The sequence below is a fragment of the Ranitomeya variabilis genome, chromosome 7 (genome assembly GCF_051348905.1).
Source record: "Ranitomeya variabilis isolate aRanVar5 chromosome 7, aRanVar5.hap1, whole genome shotgun sequence".
NCBI lineage: Eukaryota > Metazoa > Chordata > Amphibia > Anura > Dendrobatidae > Ranitomeya > Ranitomeya variabilis.
The window spans coordinates 90,686,312-90,704,760 of NC_135238.1; the positions used below are offsets into that span (position 1 = coordinate 90,686,312).

Genomic DNA, 18,449 nt, shown 5'->3' on the forward strand with positions numbered 1-18,449 from the left:
ATGGAGAACAGAAAGAGAAAAGAACAGTTGGAGGACTTAAGATGCAAAATTGTTGAAAACTATCAACAATGCCAAGGTTACAAGCCCATTTCCAGAGATCTTCATTTTCCTTTGTCCATGGTGCGCAACATAATAAAGAAGTTTACAACCCACGCCACCTGTAGCTAATCTCCCTGGACGGGGACGGCAGAGAACAATTGTTGAAAGGTTGCAATGCAGGATAATCCAGATGGTGGATGAGCAGCCCTTATCAAGTTCCAAAGAAATTCTAGCAGTCATGCAGGCTAAGGGTGCATCAGTGTAAGCTCGAGCTACCTGTTGACATTTGATTGAAATTAAACGCTATGGCAGGAAACCTACGAGGACCCCACTGCTGACACAGAGACCTAAAAAAGCTAGACTGCAGTTTACCAAAATGTATGTGACTAAGCCAAAATTCTTCCAGGAAAGCGTCATGTGGACAGATGAGACCAAGATAGACCTTTTAGGTAAAACACATCATTCTACTGTTTATTGAAAACATAATGAGGCCTACAAAGAAAAGAACACTGCCTCTGGCACTGTGTGCCTTGACTTTGAGCAAGGCATCATGAAATCTGAAGATTACCAAAGGATTTTGGGTGGCAATGTAGTGCCAAGTGTCAGAAAACTGGGTTTGCGTCTTAGGTCATGTGTCTTCCAGGAAGACAATGACCCCAAACATAGTTAGCGAAGCACCTAGAAATGGATGGAGACCAAATACTAGAAAGTCAAGAAGTGTCCAGCAATAAGTTTGAATCAAAATCCCATTGAGCACCTGTGGAGAGATATACAAAATTGCTGTTAGGAGAAGGCATCCTTCAAATATCAGAGACCTGGAGCAGTTTGCAAAAGAAGAATGGTCCAAAATTCCAGTTGAGAGGTGTAAGAAGCTTGTTGATGGTTATGGGAAGAAATTGATTGCAGCTATTTATTCCAAAGGATGTTCAACCAAATATTGAGTTGAGGGTGACAACAATTTTATCCGGCCCATTTTTCTGGTTTTAAGTGAAATTGTGTCCAATTTGCCTTTTTTTCTCTGTTTTTTGTGTTACTTAGGAAAGATGTAGTAACGGGATTCCTCAGTGCACATAACAGGACCACGGAGAGAGGGAATCCTCCCTTCAAGAACAGGAAACCTACAAATAAAAAGACGGTACCTCTCCCTCGCATCAGTTGGTCTACAGAGCACAAAAGGACCTCCAAGTTATTACAACAATAAACATTTCAACCATAATACTAATAAGGGAAAACACCCTGTGACCTAGACATAAATCACACACAAACAGAAAAAGAGCGTGCTCATCCACACATGACGGGAGGGAATATAAAGGTGCTGTCATGGGCTCTGAGAAATTTTGTTACCGGTAAGTAACTACGTCTTTCTCCTTCCCTCATGACAGCACCATGGAGAGAATTGCATGGGACCACAGCCTGTAGAACCCGTCTCCCAAAAGGTGAGATCAGAGGAAGAGGCGAGGTCCAGCCAGTAGTGATTGTTAAAGGTAGAAGGAGATGACCAAGTGGCAGCTTTACAGATCTGTTCTATAGAAACCTCTGACTTTTCCGCCCAGGAGGTTGCCACCGCTCTCGTAGAATGAGCTCTCAATCCCTCTGGGACGACATTCCCACTGAATGAGTAGGCCAATGAGATTGCATCCCTTATCCACCATGCCAATGTGCTTTTTGAGGCCTTGAGCCTTTTCTGGACCCCTGAAAACACACAGAGACCTATCCTTCTTACACCCCTGGGTGGCCGCTAGGTATTGAACTAACCACCTTCTTAAGTCTAAAGTATGGAAACTTTCCCCTTTTGCATTCTTGGGGTTGGAGCAAGAGGATGGGAGGACTAGTTATTGGGACCCATGGAAGCGAAACGATATTTAGGTAAGTAAGCAGGGTCAGGTTTCAGAATGACCCTATCCTCTAAAATTTTAGTGAATTTGAGTGAGCCTGCAGACAGGGCCTGAATATCGCTCACCCTGCGGGTTGATGTCAATGCCACTAGAAGAACAGTCTTAAGAGATAAAATCTTAAGGGAAATAGAATTCAAGGGCTCAAAGGGGGCACTAGTTAGGGCTGATAATATTAAATTCAGATCCCACAGTGGTAATCTCTGGCTAGCAATAGGTGTAGATCTAGCAGAGGCTCTAATGACTGTACTGCTGGCATGCAGGAGGTTAGGCAACTTAGCAGGGACAAAGCTTTCCTCAAAGTCATAGATGGGTATTGCGATGGCCTCAACACCTTACCTGTATTTGTTTCTATTTTGTTTTCCGGGAGGCGACACTCTTGTTTTGGGGAGTCTAGTACAAGTCCCAGGAACTCTTTAACCTTTGATTTTCTTAAGTTTAAGAGCCATCCTAAGCTCACTAAAGAGGTCATAACTAGTGTTGAGCGATACCGTCCGATACTTGAAAGTATCGGTATCGGAAAGTATCGGCCGATACCGGCAAAGTATCGGATCCAATCCGATACCGATACCCGATACCAATACAAGTCAATGGGACTCAAGTATCGGACGGTATTCCTGATGGTTCCCAGGGTCTGAAGGAGAGGAAACTCTCCTTCAGACCCTGGGATCCATATAAATGTGTAAAATAAAGAATTAAAATAAAAAATATTGCTATACTCACCTGTCCGACGCAGCCTGGACCTCAGCGAGGGAACCGGCAGCGTTGTTTGTTTAAAATTCGCGCTTTTACTTGGTTACGTGAAGTCCCGGCTTGTGATTGGTCAGGGCGGCCATGTTGCCGGGACGCGGACCAATCACAGCAAGCCGTGACGAAATTACGTCACGGCTTGCTGTGATTGGTCCGCGTCCCGGCAACATGGCCGCAATTAACCAATCACAAGCCGTGACGTCACGGGAGGCTGGACACGCGCGCTTTTTAAAATACGCGCATGTCCAGCCTCCCGTGACGTCACGGCTTGTGATTGGTTAATGGCGGCCATGTTGCCGGGACGCGGACCAATCACAGCAAGCCGTGACGTAATTTCGTCACGGCTTGCTGTGATTGGTCACGGCGCCATGTTGCCGGGACGCGGACCAATCATAAGCCGGGACGTCACTGGAGGCTGGACACGCGCGCTTTTTAAAATACGCGCATGTCCAGCCTCCCGGCTTGTGATTGGTTGACCGCGCCGCAACCAATCACAAGCCGGGACGTCACGGGAGGCTGGACACGCGCCCATTTTAAAATGCGCGCGTGTCCAGCCTCCCGTGACGTCACGGCTTGTGATTGGTTGCGTCTCCCATGTGACTGCGACGCAACCAATCACAACGCCGGAACGTAATTTTAAAATCCTGAAGGACCTGAAATTACGTCACGGCTTGCTGTGATTGGTTGCGTCCCGGCCACATGGTCGGCACGCGACCAATCACAAGCCGGGACTTCAGTAAAGGAAAGAAAAGCACGAATTTTAAACAAAGAACGCTGCCGCTTCCCTCGGTAAGGTGCAGGCTGCGTCGGAGAGGTGAGTATAGCAATATTTTTTATTTTAATTCTTTCTTTTACACATTTTTACATTAATGTTGTTTCGATACCGATACCCGATACCACAAAAATATCGGATCTCGGTATCGGAATTCCGATACAGCAAGTATCGGCCGATACCCGATACTTGCAGTATCGGAATGCTCAACACTAGTCATAACTCTTTCAAGCTGAACTTTGCAGTGCGGGATCGATTTGCCTATCACTAGAAAGTCATCCAGGTAGGGGACAATAAAGATGTCCTGCTCCCTCAGATGTGACATCGCTTCTGCCACCAGCTTCGTAAGCACTCGAGGAGCAACTGCCCAGCCAAAAGGGAGAGCTCTGTACTGAAAGTATCCGATTTCCCCCCTTATGGAGAACGCTACCTTGAGAAACATCTGACAGTCTTCGTATATGGGAATGTGATAAGCGTCCCTCAGGTCCAAAACTGTCATAAAGCAATATGGAAACAGGATTTTGACCGTTGTTTTTATTGACTGCATTTTCTTTTCAAAGGAACTTTATTAAATTTTGTATTTAACCGGGAAGGGTAAACAAGGGAGGGAAGGATGGGAGGGAGGGATATGAGGATAGGGAAAGACCCCTATACAATAGGGGAGACAAGCAGACATTTAGATCAGTAGAATTTCACATGATAAATGTGGCTTAAAAGTAATACTTTAGAATGGGTTAAGTAAAATATGCGTAGAATAACGGATGATTATATCAACTTTAAAGGTGCAGTAGGCTATGAAATAACTAAGTTAGTTTAGGCCAGCAGCTAAATTTGTAACTAAAACTGCATAATAAAAGGAGTAACATCGCTTAATAAATCTTGAAAAAATTTGGTAACCAAAGTTTGAGTAGCTGAGGGAAAAAAATGAAAGCCTGTCAAGGTAGGACCATCATTGATGGTCCACAGACTTATTGGGCAACAAGTTCGGTTCAATCACATGTTGTGATCTGGACTATACAAAGAGAAGAGAAACATTCAAGGGTTTAGTTTGGGTTTGAAAGTAGGGTCAGAAGAAGACCCGGGATGTCCTATACCCGCACGGTTTAGAAAGTCCATCGCCTCTGCTGGAGAAGTAAAAGTACGCCATTTTGCCGCGAAGAGGAATCTTAGACTAGAGAACTGGTGCCAGTTGTATTGCATTCCAGCCTGTTGCAGTCTATTGGTGGCGAACTGAAACAGTTTACGTTTTTGCATAGTGTCCTTGCATAGATCCCTGTACAAGGACAAGTGTCCATACTGAGACGAGAGAAACCTTGGCTCCCTTGCGGCGACTAGCAGCGAGTCTCTTAGCCAATTGGGGTATAATGAGACGATGACATCCGCGGCAGTATTAGGCGGGAGAAAGGGAGGTCTCCGTATCCTAAATGCTTTCACTATTAGGTTTTTACCTTTAGTCTCGGGGAGCATGTAAGATATCATGGATGAAATATATTTTTCTAACTGAAGTTTCCCCACCGATTCCGGGATACCACGGACTTTCAAGTTGTTTTTTCTTTTGTAATTTTCAAAATCAGTTAATTTGGCCCTGAAGGAGTCTATATCTTTTTTTAGATTGACCAGGGGATCTGGACGTGCAGGCTCGCCCTCCGCATTATTACAAAACGCCAACCTTTGGTGTTTGCTTGGAGAGGATTTATTCGGGATGTTGGGGGAATCATCAGAGGTCGTGCTGACGTTAGAGAATGGGGCACCATCAATTTGCGAAAAAACTTCTCTGAATAGATTTTTGAATATTTTTTCAGATGACCTAGTTCCCTTTAGCTCCATAGATGACAGAAGAGCCTTACACAGGTTAACCATGAATTTCATAGAGGGATACTCGTCAGAGGCCACAATTTTATCAATCGGGGAGTAATTAGGGACCTCAGTACAAGGCTGCTCCTGCTCCATGACGCTCACATCTGAGGTTATTGATATGTCATCTGAACCACTTAAGTCTTCCATATCACTGGACTCCTCTGAGCACCCCTCTAAATCTGTTAACCCCTCATTGTCACAGTCATCCATAAGATCATTATAATCACGGTCAGAGGAAGCTGAAGAAACTGTGTGATTGTCTGATTGTGCACCCCTCTCTACCAACGATGTCATAGAAAGGTCAGGGGTCAAGAAAGGGTTATCAGAGTGAAGCTGTTCTTTGAGTTTCTCTTCAAGCCCTGTGGCGATAGATTTAATAAATGATTTGGGCAGCAAAGCAGTAATTTCTGCTATTTTTGCAAATGAAGTGGATTCATCCTCATGCAGATTAGGATTCCTTAATGATAATAGGCACTTATTGTCGGTGTCCATTTGGTTCATCTCCATTGCCTCCTTCCCATCATAGCTCATCAATGGGGGTGACAAGGAGCCATAACTGTGGCTGAGTTCCTGTTTACAATATGGCTCTGCCCCATCTCTTATAGACCTGCCCCCTTTTTGAATGTCATTCACAATACTGCTGTTTTTACTTTTATTAGGGAGCAACCTCCCCCCCTTGTTCTGGGGGGGCGATCTTCTCCCCAAGCACCCTCCTTCATAAATCAATGCATTAGCAGGCGATACCTGCCGCTCCTCTGCAGGTTCTCTGTCCCCTGCTACGGCTCCCGGCAACTGGTGTCTCCTGCTCCTGTCACTTCCGGGTATGAACTCCTTCGCGTCATACCTCAGTGAGCCGCGGTGCTTCGGGTGGATCACTCCGCTGCCGGTCTGTCGCTCCGTCCATGTCCCCGCTCCTGGCTCCCACAGCGGCGCGGTGGCTGGCGCCGCTGACAAGGATCCCCTCCTCTCCTCACCGCTCAGCGTCGCTGACTTGCCCGGCGACGCTGACTTGACAGGCGCCGGGATTCTTGTAGTAGGCACCTCCTCGCCGTCCCAGGTGTCCCTCCGCCGCAACGCTGCATCACAGATCTCCGTGGTCCCTCTGCCTCCCACCGATGTACCTGCGGTCTTTGTCAGAGTTGGTGCAGGGGCAGGGGACCTCGGAGCAGCTGCTGTCTGGGTGAATTTCTGTGAGTCTTGGGTCCGCAGGACCTTTGGTTTTCGGCCGGCAGCTCCTCTGCTTTGGATCACGGGACTTCTTTCTTCCCCACCAGGGGGAAGCCTGCTGCCGCCATTGTTTTTCTCCCGGGTACTTCTCTGCCCAAATGAGGGAGAATTCTTAGGTGTGCCAGCGATTTTCCTCTTCCCTCTTGATCCTGGCATGTTTATGTATGTTGGGGAATATAATAGTCCAGAATTACGTATGCTGAATTAGTAGCAATTAAGGGATTAACAGGAGCAGTGCAAAAGCACGTCCACTCCTGTCCCTTGGCAAACCACGCCCCCATTGACTGCATTTTCAACATTTGAGTCTTTAGTGAATTGTTCAGGACAATAATCAACCTGAAAAAGCTGAAGGATCCGTCTGGGTTCTTCACCAGAAACAGCGGTGAGTTGAATCCTTCTCTTTATTCCTGAAAGGGAATATGCGGGAGGACAGCTTTGTCTACTAAGCTTAGTACTACATGTTCCAGGGTCAATTGTTCCTCTGGAGAGGACCGCAGAGGAGTCACGACAAAGTTTGGGACTGGGACTGAGAGGAATTCTAATTTTAGGCTCAACTTTATTTGACTCAATATCCAGGAACTCCTGGAGATCTTGTCCCAGGCTAGGAGAAAGAGAGGTATAATCTTCCCCCCACCTAGGAAAGACAATCACTGGGAGGGCTTCCTATCCTGAGAGGAGCCACCAAAGAGGAAACCTCTGGTTTTCTTTTTCCCCTCTTCCCACTTGTTTTGCTCTCTGGAGGCCTGCTATGAAAAAATTTCCTACTCCGAAAATACTTTTTTATGTGGGAAAAGGAAGGTTGGGAAATCCCTTTTTTTCTATCCCCTGCTCTCTCAAGGATGTCACCTAATGTTGACTCGAACATTAATTTACCTTCACAGGGAATGGAACATAATTTTGATTTTTAGCAAAAAAAAGAAAAAATTGAGTCCGCACCAACAGCACGCTAGATAATCAGTGCATACTGATCACAGCTGACTTTGCGTTATATTGCCAATAGCGGAATTTGGGTGCTCATTCAAGTAGAAAGTAAGTCCAATCAAATATGCTAGTATAGAAGAAGAAGAGCACTCACCCTTCGCGAACTTTTTTCAGTCTAGGTGGCCATCTAGACCCGTAGAAGCGCAGTAGCGTGAAACGGCCATCGTCTTTTGGATCCACTGTTCTCCCTATATGTTCCTGCTATTTATATGATGCCAGAATAAAGACTGAAAAAAGTTTGCGGAGGGTGAGTGCTCTTCTTCTTCTATACTAGCATAATTTTGATTTTGTTTGGATGTCCTAGGCCAACACTTAAGCCAGAGGTCTCTACAGGCTGCATTGGAGAAGGTTTTGGATCTGGCCACCAATCTAACTGAATAAGCCGATGAATCAGCCAGGAAAGTCGCAGCCCCCCGCATTAAGGGAATGGAATCTAGAATTTTATCCCTAGATACCCTATCCAGGAGCGGCTTCTCTAATTGGTCTAACCAAATCATTAATGACCTAGCCGTGCAGATTGCTGTTATAGCAGGTCTTAGACTGCCCCCTGACGCTTCCCAGGAATCCTTAAGTAAGGAATCTGCTCTTTTATCTAGTGGATCCTTTAATACCGCCATGTCTTCAAAGGGAAGGGCAAATTTCCTGGAAGCATTAGCAATAGGCATGTCTAACTTTGGGGCTTTGTCCCAGGACATGGATGCCAGATCATCAAAAAGATATTTCCGTTTGAGGTACGAAACAGAGGTCTATTCCATTCTCTCTTAATCAGAGATTGTATCTTTTCATTAAGAGGGAATGACCCAGGTTTTTCTGTCTGAGCTCACCAAACATTACATCATGCACTGACTTTTCAGGGCGAAGAACTATCACTCCCATTGTGAACCTTAAAGCCTTAACCAGACTGTTTCCGCCACTGGAAAACAATGGCGCCCTCCCATATCTTCCTCTGATGATGAACAAGAGTCCGATGAACCAGAGTTTCTCTGCTCTTCATCTGAGTTAATAGTCCCGGTTTCAGCGCACCTTCTTCCTGATTTTTATTTCTTGAGACTACTTACCTGGGATAGGGATTTAAAGGTGTATTTGACCTCTATCTCGATCACAGATCTTAACTTGGAGACGGGTCTCCTCATATAGCATCTGCTCCAAGCACAATTGATAATATTACAAGTCCCAAAATCATGTTAATAGTCTGGGACAAACACATGTGTGTTATATGCAACCAGACACATCAATTCGCTCCATAACATCTGAATAAAGATAGGAGAACCCGGAGCATGATATAAAAAAAAAAGCTTTTATTGATACAAAAGTTTAAAAAGACATTTATCAGTAATACTTTAAGGTGCAAAATTTTCCCATGATTAGCATAGATAGAGGGGAAACCCACCCCTCAAAATCCCCATGCTGCATAATAACCCTGGGAGGGGAATAAATAGAAAACCTTCCTTGAAGAAGCGGCGTGTTTTAGCCGCGAAACGCGCGTCGGGGACGTTACTCTGGCGGGATCCCTCTCCTCTGTCTCCCCTCTGATTTGGTAAGCTGATCTAGGTTGATTTGTGACTTTAATATATTGATCTCTAGGCTTGGTACTTCACTACTGATTAGCTGGCCGCTGTACTAGGTCACACTGTATGGAAGGGGTTTTCTATTTATTCCCCTCCCAGGGTTATTATGCAGCATGGGGATTTTGAGGGGTGGGTTTCCCCTCTATCTATGCTAATCATGGGAAAATTTTGCACCTTAAAGTATTACTGATAAATGTCTTTTTAAACTTTTGTATCAATAAAAGCGGTTTTTTTTATATCATGCTCCGGGTTCTCCTATCTTTATTCTAAGCACAATTGGCAGAGTCTTTTCCCCCACGAAAAGGGCAAATCTTCATTACACATTGGGCAACTCCTGTGCTTGGTCTTAGCCAAGCATTTTCCCTAAATAAATGAGAAGAAAAGGGGGACCCCAATTACAAAGTGAACTTTCACAAAGATCACTTACCAATCAGACGCAGCTGCGGGTACCGGTTTAGAAGAAGGGATCAAATCCAGTGATGTGTTTCCTTTTGGAGGCCGGAGATTCATCCACCATGCCATAGCTCCTGCTCTGCTGCTGGAATGAAGCTTCGTGCTGCCATACCTCTTTCTGCCTTTGTCTTTCTGGCTGCTGCTGCTTCCATGGTGGTTCTCCCTCCAGGACCTCCATACCTACACAGGACTGCCTAAGCTGCTGGGAGCATCACTTACCGCACTCCACTGCCTTTTAAAAGGCAAGCAAGCCTTGGTGCGTCCCCTGTATCCCTTCCAGCTTCATCGCCGAAGTCATTCCAGTCATTTGACCCCCTGCGTCATCAGGGAGTGACTCTGGCGCATCCTTGAGTGTGTAGACTGGATGCCCGGAAGCCTGCACCGGAAGCATGGTGTGACGGCTGTGCTCCCCCCACACACCCTGAAAGGCCCACCGGCCCCAGGGGTGGTGGCTTCAGGACACCGCACCAGCCGAGGCAGGGGCACTCCCACTGCCTGTACCATCTGGCCAGGCCTGTAATGACTTCCATCTTCTTTCTTCATTCTTCAGGTATGCCTAACTGAAGGTTCCCCATCAAGGACAGGAAACCAACAGATGCGAGGGAGAGGTACTGCCCTTTTTATCTGTAGGTTTCCTGTCCTTGAAGGGCATATCCCCTCTCTCAGTGTTGTTGTCATGAGGGAAGGAGAAATTAACCATGTGTATAACAAAACAATAATTTTGTGGGAGAAATACTGCACTTTATGGATTTAAGGGTGCCAATACATTCTGTAATGACTATACATCTGAATCCTGTTTTGTGGGGAGGTTTGGACGCAATCCTCGATGGGACCCACAAACATGATGTGAAAAGCACCCTGAGGGGAACATCAATTTGCGAAAATGATAAACTAATTGGCAAGTAACCTCTGACAAGGCATTTGGACACCCAGAACTGATTCAGTGGACTATGACAGAACCCTTTATGGGTTCTGTCCCAAACAAGTCAGGCACAATAACTGTCTTTGACACACAGATGATCATCAAGCTATGCATGCTCATATGCAGTGACGACTGTTTGCACACAAACTGTGGCCGCTGCAATAAAGTAATTGAGTAGCTGAAAAATGCAATTTGTGAAAGTGCACAACAATTTAAAGAATTCTACATCTGTGCGCATTCGTGATCTGTTGCGAGGTACCCAGTCAAAAGATCAATGTGATACCCAAATGTAATATGGAATTATAAAAGTTTCTACCTTCCGCCTTTCTGGGTCTTCAGAAGTCACTGGAAGTGAGCTCTCTCATCATCATAACATGCAAAAAAATCCTGGAAACCAAAGTTTTCAGACTATAAAAGGAACCTGTTGCATCCTTTTTCGATATTAAACTGCTCCCAATGTCTTATTAGTGATGCAATGTACATTCTTAGGTGATTGCATCACATACCTTCTCTTTCAGTCATAGAGGAGGCGCTTTCTAATCTTCAATCAAGGTCAGTAACAGCCCTCTTCGCATTATTCATGCCCATCGCAGCCTGATTGAATTGCCTGGACTGCCCCGTAAATCCCACGCTTACGCACTATCAGGCTCATGCGCACTGAATCTGGGTGTACACTTCCAGCATAATTTTATATCTGCGCATGCTCTGGAGCCGCCGGAACAGAGTGCGCATTCACAATAGATATGTCACCTAGCCACTGATTCATGGCAGCTCCAGAGAATGCAGATATTAAATTAAGCTGGGCATTTACACCCAGATTCAGTGCGCGGGGACCTGATAGTCAATGCACAAGCGTGGAATTTACTGGACGATTGCCGTGACATTGGGCAGTCCTAGCAATCAATCAGGCTGCGATGGGCATGAATAATTTGAAGGAGACCATGACTGGAAGATTAGAAAGCGCCATCCGAATGACTGAAAGACAAGGTGATGCAATCGCCTGAGAATAAAAAGTGTTTTGCACATTGCATCACTAACAAGACATTGGGGGCAGTTTAATATCGGAAAAGGATGTGACTGGTTCCTTATGAAGAACTCCTTTACATTGTAAGCCCTCACAGGCAGGACCTGTATTCTTTTCTACCAACTCATCACTCAGTAAACCTATAATTACTGTACTCATTTTATATTAGGTATTTTACATTACCAAGAAGATAATGAATAGAAAATGTGTATATCATCTTTCCACATTTACTCACTTTAGATGGACTTCTTTCTGAGAGTGAACAGCCTCTCCTAGTATTTTACCATTTTCATCAACAACAGCAGCTCCAGTATCATCACAGCTTGTTTCTATTCCTAGAACCACTCTTTGGTAGTTCACTAAAGACAGTGCAGAAAATGTTCGTTTTTTAAGCGTCCAATAGTTTTTGCAGAAATTGCAGAATGTTCTACTCATCTTTCAAAGTAAGATTCTGAAATAAAAAAAAAAACACATAAAACATTTTTTAGGTGGACAGTTTGTCTCGAACAGCAAGTTGCCAGCACTAAAGGAGCTAAAACTACCATTCCCTTGTTTCCGAGTATGCCTCGCCTGCACTAAATTGAGGGCCAATCTCTGTTATATCTGTATACCGTTTGACAGACTGAAGCCGGGAAACAGAGCCAAAAACCCACCTTCAAATCCTGTAAAGTGTCTTAAAGGGAACCTGTAACATCTTAAAAAACTATCAACCTGCAGATATTGGGGTTGATTCATCCAAGCTTTTACACCAAAAACTGGTGTAAAATGGAAGCTGAGCAAACTATTTGCGACTTTTTAGCATTTTCACGTTGCATTGAGCATGAATCCGCTCCATTAAAACTGGCAGAGCTCAAATTCATCCAAAAATACTGTGTTTTGTACTCCAAAAATACTGCTAAGCATTTCTGGTCACATGCCACCCAGAAGACGCGCTGAATTCATTAAGTGGCGTGTACCTCTTAATGAATTCGGCATCTTCTACTTCAGAAAGACTGGTGTAGTGCAAATATGCACTACGCCAGTCTTAAAGGGGTTCTCAAGGAATGTAATTAAATGGCCCAGTCACATCATTCAAATGTCGTCCTAGTTATCTGTCAGGACAGGCTACAGTCTGAATAAACACAACTTGCAAGACCTGTGTGTCAACTGACAGATTCATTGATCCATCTGTGAGCTGAAGAGAAATGTGATAGAAGATTAAATATATCTTTTAGGCTGACTGAGCACAATTAATTTTTTATCCAGGCTCACTCCTCTGCGCCTAGTACCAAGATATATTTCTTCTTCTGTCACACACTAATCCTCAGCTAACGGAGGTATGTGTGCTTACAATACAGCTCCTGCCAGTTGAGACACAGGACAGGAGCAGTGTGGCTTTAAACTACAGCCCATTCTGACATGTGGGAGGCTGCTGTTTGAATTAGGTGACAGTGGCTATTTTATTAATTTCTTGAAAAACCCTGTTAATGAATCAATCCCATAGACTTAATCAGCAGGTTAACAGCATTAGAAAGGATTTTGATCGCTTTACTGAGAACTTGGCTCCCGGAAGAAAAAGAACATGCTGCAGCACTTTGATCGACAGTTAGCTCTGCACTGATGCACTGCAGAGCTTACTGTTGCATCCACTGCTCACAGTGCTCTGAGTAGTGACTGCAGCTGTGCCAGCATGTCTGAATGACTTACAGGTGTTGCCCCATGAAAAAAGTACATTTTAGTCATTAGATCTTGGAATAATAATGACTTCCACAACTGGATATGTTAAAAAAAAGTTTCTGTGCTGAGATAATCTTATACAGTGCCTTGCGAAAGTATTCGGCCCCCTGGAACTTTTCAACCTTTTCCCTCATATCATGCTTCAAACATAAAGATACCAAATGTAAATTTTTGGTGAAGAATCAACAACAAGTGGAACACAATTGTGAAGTTGAACGAAATTTATTGGTTATTTTAAATTTTTGTGGAAATTCAAAAACTGAAAAGTGGGGAGTGCAATGTTATTCGGCCCCTTTAACCTAATACTTTGTTGCGCCACCTTTTGCTGCGATTACAGCTCCAAGTTGCTTGGGGTATGTCTCTATTAGTTTTGTACATCAAGAGACTGAAATTCTTGCCCATTCTTCCTTGGCAAACAGCTCGAGCTCAGTGAGGTTTGATGGAGATCATTTGTGGACAGCAGTTTTCAGCTCTTTCCACAGATTCTCGATTGGATTGAGGTCTGGACTTTGACTTGGCCATTCTAACACCTGGATACGTTTATTTGTGAACCATTGTAGATTTTGCTTTATGTTTGGGATCATTGTCTTGTTGGAAGACAAATCTCCGTCCCAGTCTCAGGTCTTTTGCAGACTCCAACAGGTTTTCTTCAAGAATGGTCCTGTATTTGGCTCCATCCATCTTCCCATCAATTTTAACCATCTTCCTTGTCCCTGCTGAAGAAAGGCAGGCCCAAACTATGATGCTGCCACCACTATGCTTGACAGTGGGGATGGTGTGTTCAGGGTGATGAGCTGTGTTGCCTTTACGCCAAACATATCATTTGGCATTGTTACCAAAAAGTTCGATTTTGGTTTCATCTGACCAGAGCACCTTGTTCCACATGTTTGGTGTGTCTCCCAGGTGGCTTGTTGCAAACTTTAAACGGCACTTTTTATGGATAGCTTTGAGAAATGGCTTTCTTCTTGCCACTCTTCCATAAAGGCCAGATTTGTGCAGTGTACGACTGATTGTTGTCCTATGGACAGACTGTCCCACCTCAGCTGTAGATCTCTGCAGTTCATCCAGAGTGATCATTGGCCTCTTGGCTGCATATCTGATCAGTCTTCTCCTTGTTTGAGATGAAAGTTTAGAGGGACGGCCGGGTCTTGGTAGATATGCAGTGGTATGATACCTCCTTCCATTTCAATATGATCCCTTGCACAGTGCTCCTTGAGATGTTTAAAGTTTTGGAAATCATTTTGCATCCAAATCCGGCTTTAAGCTTCTCCACAACAGTATCACGGACCTGCCTGTTGTGTTCCTTGGTCTTCATGGTGCTCTCTGTGCTTCAAACAGAACCCTGAGACTATCACAGAGCAGGTGCATTTATACGGAGGCTTGATTACACACAGGTGGATTATATTTATCATCATTAGGCATTTAGGACAACATTGGATCATTCAGAGATCCACAATGAACTTCTGGAGTGAGTTTGCTGCACTGAAAGTAAAGGGGCCGAATAATATTGCACGCCCCACTTTTCACAAAAATTTAAAATAACCAATAAATTTCGTTCAACTTCACAGTTGTCTTCCACTTGCTGTTGATTCTTCACCAAAAATTTACATTTCGTATCTTTATGTTTGAAGCATGATATGTGGGAAAAGGTTGAAAAGTTCCAGGGAGCCGAATACTTTCCCAAGGCACTGTATATTTGCCCCTGCTGTGTACCGTGTAATGGCCGTGTGACTGTACAGGAACATTTTTTAAAACATTCAATTGTGGAAGTTATTAATCCAAGACCTATTGATGAAAATATAAAGCTGGGGACTCCTATAAGGTACAGAGTTAATTTCCTCTTGGAATCTGCCCTTCCAGTACGGCAGCCAGGCACCAATGTAATAATCTGCAAATTAACCCTATATCTGTAAGTTAATAGCGTTATGTGACACGACAGGATACCTTTAAAGGGAACCTGTCACCCCCCCAGGCATTTTTAACTAAAAGAGCCACCTTGTGCAGCACTAATGCTGCATTCTGTCAAGGTGGCTCTTTTAGTTCGGGTCCCTGCAAACGCTGAAATAATCGCTTTTATAATTTGTCCCTGATACCTTGAAATAGACCTGGGGGCATGTCTTTTCCCTCGGACAGAAACGCCTCTGAGCCGTCACTCAATACTCTGCGTGCCAGGCTCCACCTCCTCTCCCTTCATTAGCGTCCCACTGGGGCTCCCTGATTTACCGCCTTGTCAGTGACCACTGCGGTGCGTCCCTCGCTTCCCAGACGACCTTCCGCAGTCGGAGCAGCAGCCGCACAGAGACCACTTTGAGGAAGTCAACATGCAGCAGTCACCTGTGTGTTCTGCTTCGGCCCCGGCGCTGAAAGTTTTTTTTTCAGGCATGTGCAGTTTGCGCTGCCCTTCGAACTTACAGCACAGGCGCCGGGGCCGCAGCAGAACACACGGGCGACTGCTGCATATTGACTTCCTCAAAGTGGTCGCTGTTGCGGCTGCTGCTCAGGCCGCGAAAGGTCGTCTGGGAAGAGAGGGACGCACCACGGTGGTCACTGACAAGGCGGTAAATCCGGGAGCCCCAGTGGGACGTTAAAGAAGGCAGAGGAGGAGGAGCCCGGCGCGCAGAGTATTGAGTGACGGATGGGAGGCATTTCTGTCCGGGGGAAAAGATATGCCCCCAGGTCTATTTCAAGGTATAAGGGACAAATTATAAAAGCGATTATTTCAGCGTTTGCAGGAACCCAAACTAAAAGAGCCACCTTGACAGAATGCAGCATTAGTGCTGCACAAGGTGGCGCTTTTAGTTAAAAACGCCTGGGGAGGTGACAGGTTCCCTTTAATATCTTCGCTGTTAGAGATGGATTACATTTGATAACAGGTGTTGGACCGATGATTAGGGAGAATAACGACACTTAGTGGCCGGCACGTTAGATTGGCTGAAGTGCTCACGTGATGCAGCAGAGTGATACAAGAGCCAGGAGACCCTGAGCCAACATTCCAGGAGCGCAACTGTACAGGAGGCGAGTACCAGCTTTTCTCAGGCATTTGAGATCTCTGCAATATAACGGATCGCCCTTCACTAGTATACTGCATTAGTTTTAAAACGGTGTTTGAATTGTGTAGAAGATTTTAAAAGCATCACATAAAAATAATAATAAAGAAGATGCAGATTTCCCAAGCATTACCTAGCAGTCAGTGAAAACGTTCAATATATTATCAATGTATTAACCTTTTTTTTTTTTTTTTTTTTAAACTAACCAATTCACTTGAATGGAAAAGTTATTTCCGCAAAATGGACCAGAATAGGACGACTTTTAATTTATAGGCCATTGACCAACAAAAAAAAGCCCAACGGTGACTTGTCCCATAGAATGTGGGAAATTATGATCTGTGTGACCGGGAAGTGGCTTTTACTTTGTAAGTCTATGCTACGTCAGAACAATGCTTGACTTCCCGGATACAAAGCGCAGTGTGATCCAGAGAGTCTAAATCACTGTCATTTGACTCATGTCTAACCGCAAGCCCTATCCCTCCAGGGCAGCAGGAGGGGAGAAGATGCTGGGGACCGTGCAGAGTGGTAGAGTATACAGCCCAAGACCTGTGCTTCCAGGGCAGAGGGAAGCTATAGGTGACCGTGCAGAGCGGTAGAGTATACAGCCCAAGACCTGTCCTTCCAGAGCAGCGGGAGAAGCTGCTGGAGACCATGCAGAGCGCTAGATTATACAGTCCAAGACCTGTCATTCCAGGGCAGCAAGCGGGCAGAAGCTTGGGGACCATGCAGAGCGGTAGAGTATATACCCTAGACCTATCACTCCAGGGCAGCAGAAGGGAAGAAGCTGCTGGGGACCATGCAGTACGGTAGAGAATACAGCACAAGACCAGTCATTCCAGCAATGCGGGAGGGGAGAAGATGCCGGGTACTGTGCAGAGAGATAGAGCATACAGCCCAAGACCTGTCACTCCAGGGCAGTAGGAGGAGAAGAGCTGATGGGGGCCAAGCGGAGAGGTAGAGTATACAGCCCAAGACCTGTCCCTCCAGCACAAAGGGAGGGGAGAAGATGCCGGGGACCGTGCAGTGCGGTAGAGTATACAGCCCAAGACCTGTCCTTCCAGAGCAGCGGAAGAAGAAGGTGCTGGAGACCATGTAGAGTGCTAGATTATACAGTCCAAGACCTGTCATTCCAGGGCAGCAAGCGGGCAGAAGCTTGGGGACCGTGCAGAACGGTAGAGTATATACCCTAGACCTATCACTCCAGGGCAGCAGAAGGGAAGAAGCTGCTGGGGACCATGCAGTGCGGTAGAGAATATAGCATAATACCAGTCATTCCAGGACTGCGGGAGGGGAGAAGATGTTTGGTACTGTGCAGAGCGGTACAGCATACAGTCCAAGACATTTCCTTCCGGGGCAGCAAGCGGGCAGAAGCTTGGGGACCGTGCAGAGCCATAGAGTATATACCCTAGACCTATCACTCCAGGGCAGTAGGAAGAGAAGGAAGAGGAGGTCGAGCGGAGAGGTAGAGTAGAGCAGCCGAGTATACAGTCAAAGATCTTTCAATTCAGGGCAGCAGGAGGGGAGATGACAGGGACCATGTAGAGCGGTAGAGTATACAGCCCAAGACCTGTCACTCCAGGACAGCAGGAGGGGAGTAGATGCCAGGGACCATGTAGAGCGGTAGAGTATACAGCCCAAGACATGTCACTCCAGGGCAGCTGGAGGGGGAAAGATGCCGGGGACCATGCAGAGTGGTAGAGTATACGGCCCAATACCTGTCACTCCAGGACAGCAGGAGGGAAGAAGATGCCGGGGACCTCGCAGAGTGGTAGAGTATACAGCCCAAGACCTGTCTCTCCAGGGCAGCGGGAGGGGAGAAGATGCCGGGGACCGCACAGAGCGGTAGAGTATACAGCCCAAGACCTGTCTCTCCAGGACAGCGGGAGTGGAGAAAATGCCGGGGAACGCGCAGAGCGGTAGAGTATACAGCCCAAGACCTGACACTCCAGGGCAGGGGGAGGGGAGAAGATGCCGGGGACCATGCAGAGCGGTAGAGTATACAGCCTAAGACCTGACACTCCAGGGCAGTGGGAGGGGAGAAGATGCCGGGAACCGCACAGAGCGGTAGAGTATACAGCCCAAGACCTGTCTCTCCAGGGCAGGGGGAGGGGAGAAGATGCCGGGGACCGCGCAGAGCGGTAGAGTATACAGCCTAAGACCTGACACTCCAGGACAGCGGGTGGGGAGAAGATGCCGGGGAC

The 18,449-nt window shown here is 45.9% G+C and overlaps 1 protein-coding gene across 17 annotated transcripts in view; it reads right to left on the reverse strand.

Moving 5' to 3' along the window:
- Nucleotides 1-18,449, reverse strand: part of OSGEPL1 (O-sialoglycoprotein endopeptidase like 1) — a 165,267-nt gene that overhangs the window by 144,831 nt on the left and 1,987 nt on the right. For all 17 annotated transcript variants that reach the window (XM_077275431.1, XM_077275430.1, XM_077275426.1 and 14 more), the window contains exon 2: nt 11,721-11,936. In XM_077275431.1, the coding sequence (XP_077131546.1) occupies nt 11,721-11,920 (200 nt within the window). In that variant the 5' untranslated portion in view covers nt 11,921-11,936. The remainder of the gene's footprint in view (nt 1-11,720; nt 11,937-18,449) is intronic.